This window comes from Silurus aristotelis (genome assembly GCF_946808225.1).
Source record: "Silurus aristotelis genome assembly, chromosome: 6".
NCBI lineage: Eukaryota > Metazoa > Chordata > Actinopteri > Siluriformes > Siluridae > Silurus > Silurus aristotelis.
The window spans coordinates 3,021,075-3,026,468 of record NC_139579.1 but is presented as its reverse complement, the minus strand read 5'-3'; the positions used below and the strand labels follow the sequence as shown (position 1 = coordinate 3,026,468).

Genomic DNA, 5,394 nt, shown 5'->3' with positions numbered 1-5,394 from the left:
TGAATCTGAGTGCTCACGTGACCCCTTGTTTACAAGCAGGTAGGAGAGAAGAAAAAGAACGGCTCAAGCGCGAACGCTAAACGAAATCTCGCACCCCTCCTTTTTTTTCCCCTCATCTGAATAGTCCCCTTCGGGCAATTCATGAGCGTGACGTCAGAGACAGCGGTGAGCGTGCGCGCACATGGGAGGCGAAACCCTGCGCTCGCTCCCGGAGGCGCTCAGAAGCGAGCAGGAAACGCAAACGGAACGGCGGCAGTGCAGTGCGCGCGCGCGCGGCTCGAACACGCACCCGCTCGCTGTTTCGTTAATCTTGTTTTTTATAAGTGCGGTTTTTTTTGTCTCTCCGGTTGCAGCTGCACCGCCATTCTTTTCTCTTTGCACGCCTCTTTTTTTTAATTGTATTTATTATTTTTATTATTATTATTTTTATTATTATTATTATTATTATTATTACACCCCCCCTGCTCGGTGTGACGTGCCCGGAGGATTAAACCTGTCTTGCTCGCGCGCGGCGATGGAGAAAATGTCGCGGCCCGTCAACTCCGCTTTCCTGCCTCCGACCCACGGAGTGCTTAAATCCCTCCTGGAGAACCCCATGAAGCTGCCCTTCCACCACGACGAGGGTAAACACACGCACGCGCGCACTCACGCGCCTTGAAAGATTTCTGCGCGTGCCTTCTTTCGGCACGCGCGTTCATTAATTTCTTTTCGCTCACGTCTTCTTTACGTGATACCTGGTTATTGATTGTTTGTTTTTTTTATTTTATTTGATATTGCTTTGTCGTTTTCAACAATAACTGCACCATTATTTCTATTGCAATTCCCATGCAATTTTTATTATTATTATTATTATTATTATTATTATTATTATTATTATTATTATTATTATTTATTATTATTATTATTAATTCTTTCGTGTTCCTCTTCCTTGTGCATGATTGTTGCATGCAAGTTTTTTTTTTGCCTCTTTCACTTTTTTCTGCTTTCGTTCAAAATCCTGGAAACGTCATGATCCTGTGGACGTTGCATTATTGTTTCATTATTATTGCTTAATTACTGCATTATTACGTGCTCCTGATTGGACAGGTCTGATTACTGTAGTTAGAGTGCACTGTAGTGTTAAAGCACCAGTCGTTCAGATAATAGTGTTATTTTATTCCTATAAATAAGCAGAGCACATCTCTGCGGTTGTATGGATCTTAGGGATAATGAGTAAGGGTGAAGGTTGTGAGATGGTTATGCTCTTCATTTTTGACAGCAGGGTGAAGCTTTGAGTGTCTCTGGCCTGCTGCATGAGAGAAGTGCGCACTCGATCCTTCTCTCTCTTTCTCTCTCCCTTTTTTTGATTCTATTATTTAAATCACAAAACATTATTTCGTCTTTTTTGGCGCCCGAATGCATTGAATTTCAGTCCAGTACGAGCTTTATATCCATCTAAGGAGGATCAGCTGTGTACTATTTTGTTCTAACATCAGAAAGTTGTGTGGATTTACCGAGTTTGAAATGCTCTCGCCCATAGGGGGCGCATGTGAGCAGCAACACCTGATTGCTGGAGTGTGTAAAACACTGGCATTTGCAAACTGACCTGACTGGAAAATCATTTCATCGAGAAATCTTTTTCAGATGTGTTTAAAGTCTGAGTTGATTGAGTGTGTAATTTGTGTCATCGGCATTTAAAGAGAAAAAAAACAAACAAAAAAACACGAACATGCACACAAGTGTGATGAGGGACCTCTGCACTGGAGAGTGTGACGGGGCAAGGACAGGAGCTAGTTTAACTTCATGCATATATAAATGCATGTCATGTTATCGACGTATGCTTCAGGGGACCCCGCCGAGGTTTCATTCAGACGAAGACTGATGTTTTGTTGTTTTCCCATCAGTTTAACTTCACTTTAAATCACTGAACGCAGCCAAATGAGCCAAATAGAGTAATGCTGAACGAAGCGGATGTGAGTGACCTTCTTCCCAGCATGTTGACATAAAAAGTTAAACCAAAATCTCATTGAGATGTTTGCTTCTTCACAGTGAAGGGGGTGTGGCCTATTTACCTGTCAGTCACACTGTAGGAGGTGTGGCCTTTGTGTCTGTAAATCTCAGTAAGTCTCAGTGAAAGAGGTGTGGCCTGTATTTGTTTGTCGCAGTAAACGGGGGATTGACTCTAATTAACAGTCCCAAAGAAGTAGGCGTGGCCTCTCTGAATTAATTAGATCAGCTTTCAACACTTTTAAAATTGCTCTTAATTTGTTGCGTTCTTCCTCATCCGCGCAATGCATCATATTTTAATAACAGTGAAGCCCTTTTGTTTTCCAACACAATCTGAATGTTTTATCTCGACAGGTTTTGGTAAAGAGAAGGAGCAAGAGAAGAAGCTAGAGGAAGATGGCGGCGGAGCGAATGCGCCTCAGTCTGCCTTTCTCGGCCCGACGCTTTGGGACAAAACGCTGCCGTACGATGGAGACAACTTCCAGTTGGAGTACATGGACCTGGAGGAGTTCCTGTCTGAAAATGGCATCCCCGCCAACTCGCAGAACGAGCAGAGTCAGATTACCCAGCAGCCCCTACAGCAGAGCCCGACCCTGCCTTCATCGCCCTCTGTGGTGGACCTGAGCAACCGAGCCAGCACCTCAGTACAAGCCGACATGGTGACACAGGGCTGCCTACACAGCCCCAGCCGAGCAGGTGCACACAACCACACACACCCCTAACGTTCATGTGCTCACATTCCCTATTGTAATAATTAATGTACATACAAGTTCACACAAGCATCAACACACACACACACACACACACACACACACACACAATTATACAGCCCTTTTGAAGTGTAAGGTTTTGCACATACCTATGATTTTCCACATATTCCCACACAGACTGGTCTTTTCTCTGAGGAATTCACACTGCTACAGGCGTCACCATCAACACCTGAACACCTGTACATGAGCGTTATTTTATTTCATAAAAATAAAAAAATAAATTTGATATACATGTCTAATATTCACATAATAATATAGTTTATATCCTCAGTAGAAAAAGTTTTTTCTGAGAAGGAACTAATGGCTTTCGTTTTTAAAGCTTCCGTTGATCTTTTTTCCGGCCCTGAAATCTGCTCCACCCTCAGCCGATAACGAGCCCCAAAATGAGTGTGGGGTGGGATGTAGGGAAATGTAACACTTGTCAAATTGATTGTAGTTGCTAGAATTTTAATCCATACGTATATTGTTAATAACGGCGTCGGTTTCATTTCTGTAACAGCAGCTGTCATCGTTTCTACAGCAACAGCTTGTTTTTGAGGATGTGTGCTGGATTGATGCTTGGCAGAAAGAGGATTTCTGTTAATTGATGTTTACGTAACAATTATGGAAGGAGTCTCCAGTGTCCGTGTTCTGTAACAGCGTGAGGTCAAGCTGTAACTTTTTTAATCTTTTTGTCTCAATATCTTAATGAGAAGGAAAAGAAAGAGAGACTGGTAAATGCTGATTCACTAAACAGCTCACTACAGCGAGCACTGAGCACCGAGCCCTGATCCACACACTCAGCCTCCATCAGCCTCAACAAACACGCCAAAGAAAGAAAGAAACTCGGATTTGAGGAGAATAGAGTTGCTCTATAGCGGGAGATCTTCCACACACTTCCTACCCATGTAAAGCAGATCTTCACCTTCATGCTGGAATAGGTTTCTCCAGTCTTCGTGTTCTATAACAATGTGAGGTCAAGCTGTAACTTTTTAGATCTTTTTGTCTCAATATCTTAATGAGAAGGAAAAGAAAGAGAGACTGGTAAATGCTGATTCACTAAACAGCTCACTACAGCGAGCACTGAGCACCGAGCCCTGATCCACACACTCAGCCTCCATCAGCCTCAACAAACACGCCAAAGAAAGAAAGAAACTCGGATTTGAGGAGAATAGAGTTGCTCTATAGCGGGAGATCTTCCACACACTTCCTACCCATGTAAAGCAGATCTTCACCTTCATGCTGGAATAGGTTTCTCCAGTCTTCGTGTTCTATAACAATGTGAGGTCAAGCTGTAACTTTTTAGATCTTTTTGTCTCAATATCTTAATGAGAAAGAAAAGAAGGAGAGACTGGTGAAGGGGTTGAACGTTTATAGCTGCTATAACGTAAGTGAGAACAGGAATTTGTCTGGTGAAGCATTAAATCTAACTATAAATCGATCCCCTTAACCAAAAAATCACATCCATTGGAAAATTGCTGTAGTTTCAGTGGAGTAATACTTCTGTCACCCCGTTACAGGAAAATAATAAATTATAGCGTGGTGACTAGCTAACAGATTAGCTACATAAAGTCCATTCCTGTTGTTTCTCCCACCTATTAAAAAACCGAGGAGGTTGACTAAAGTGATTTCCAGTTGTTATTAAATCCTCGAAAGACCCTCTTATCACAAACTTGCACCTTGTTAGCTAAAGGAGTGAATGATTGGCATCTGCTGTGAGGAGAATTTACACCTTTAACCTGCTATGCTAGCTCTTCTGAGCTACATAACGCATTGTGACCTGACATTCACCTTTCCCACAGGTTAATACTCAACCCACGTGTGCTGAGGCGAATGCCGGCAATGACTCAGCTCTTTCTCTGGTTTATTTGCGTAGCCCTAGGTGCCCTTTGCTATATTTGTAGCGAGCTGTCAGATATTTATTAAAAGTTTGTCCTCTTAATATAGACGTTAAAAGCAGTATTTTATCATTCATTCATTTTCTCCCGCTTATCCGTAATTCGGGTCGCGGGGGCAGCAGTCTAAGCAGGCCCCTGCCTTCGACTGCTGCCCAATCCTCACAGCACCGTCCCTTACGGTCCCTCCTGCAGGTGGTGAGCCCACGGGAAGGTGGCCCCACGTCACTCCTACGTCACGGACCTTGATATTTCCCTCGTAAGGGACCCCCGGAGCATAAAGGGTTAAGGGCCTTGCTCAAGGGCCCAAGAGTGGCAGCCTGGCGATACCGGGGCTTGAACCCCAGACCTCCCGATCGGCAACCCAGCGCCTTAACCGCTGGAGCCTCCACTCCCCCACTATTTTATCAAATATCTAAAAATCTAAACTCGGCTGTTTTTTGTATCAGGAGTATTTAACATTATTTATATCTATACGAATATGTGCCAGTTAGCTAAGTGCTGGACACCTAAATACAGTCCCAATTTAGCTAATAGTTAATAAAGCTAATTGTATTACTAGCGTTTTGCTGTACTCAATATACTCAATATACTCCTTAAGGCATTGTTAGCTTTAAATTTGTCGAAATTAACAGAAGAGTTTGTAACTGTCTAAAAGCAAACCAAAGCTAATGTGTGTATTTTCTCTGTGCTAATCAGTGAATCTGAGCACCCATAGTTATTAGCCATGTCAAGAGTTCTTCCAACTATATATTTTAAATAAA

The 5,394-nt window shown here is 42.9% G+C and overlaps 1 protein-coding gene across 1 annotated transcript in view; it reads left to right on the top strand.

Moving 5' to 3' along the window:
• Window positions 1–201: 201 nt before the first annotated feature.
• hlfa (HLF transcription factor, PAR bZIP family member a) overlaps window positions 202–5,394 on the top strand; it is a 10,936-nt gene continuing 5,743 nt past the window's right edge. Inside the window, exons 1-2 of the mRNA XM_083545417.1 lie at window positions 202–623; window positions 2,341–2,682. Coding sequence (XP_083401543.1) covers window positions 515–623; window positions 2,341–2,682 — 451 coding nt within the window. The 5' untranslated portion in view covers window positions 202–514. The remainder of the gene's footprint in view (window positions 624–2,340; window positions 2,683–5,394) is intronic.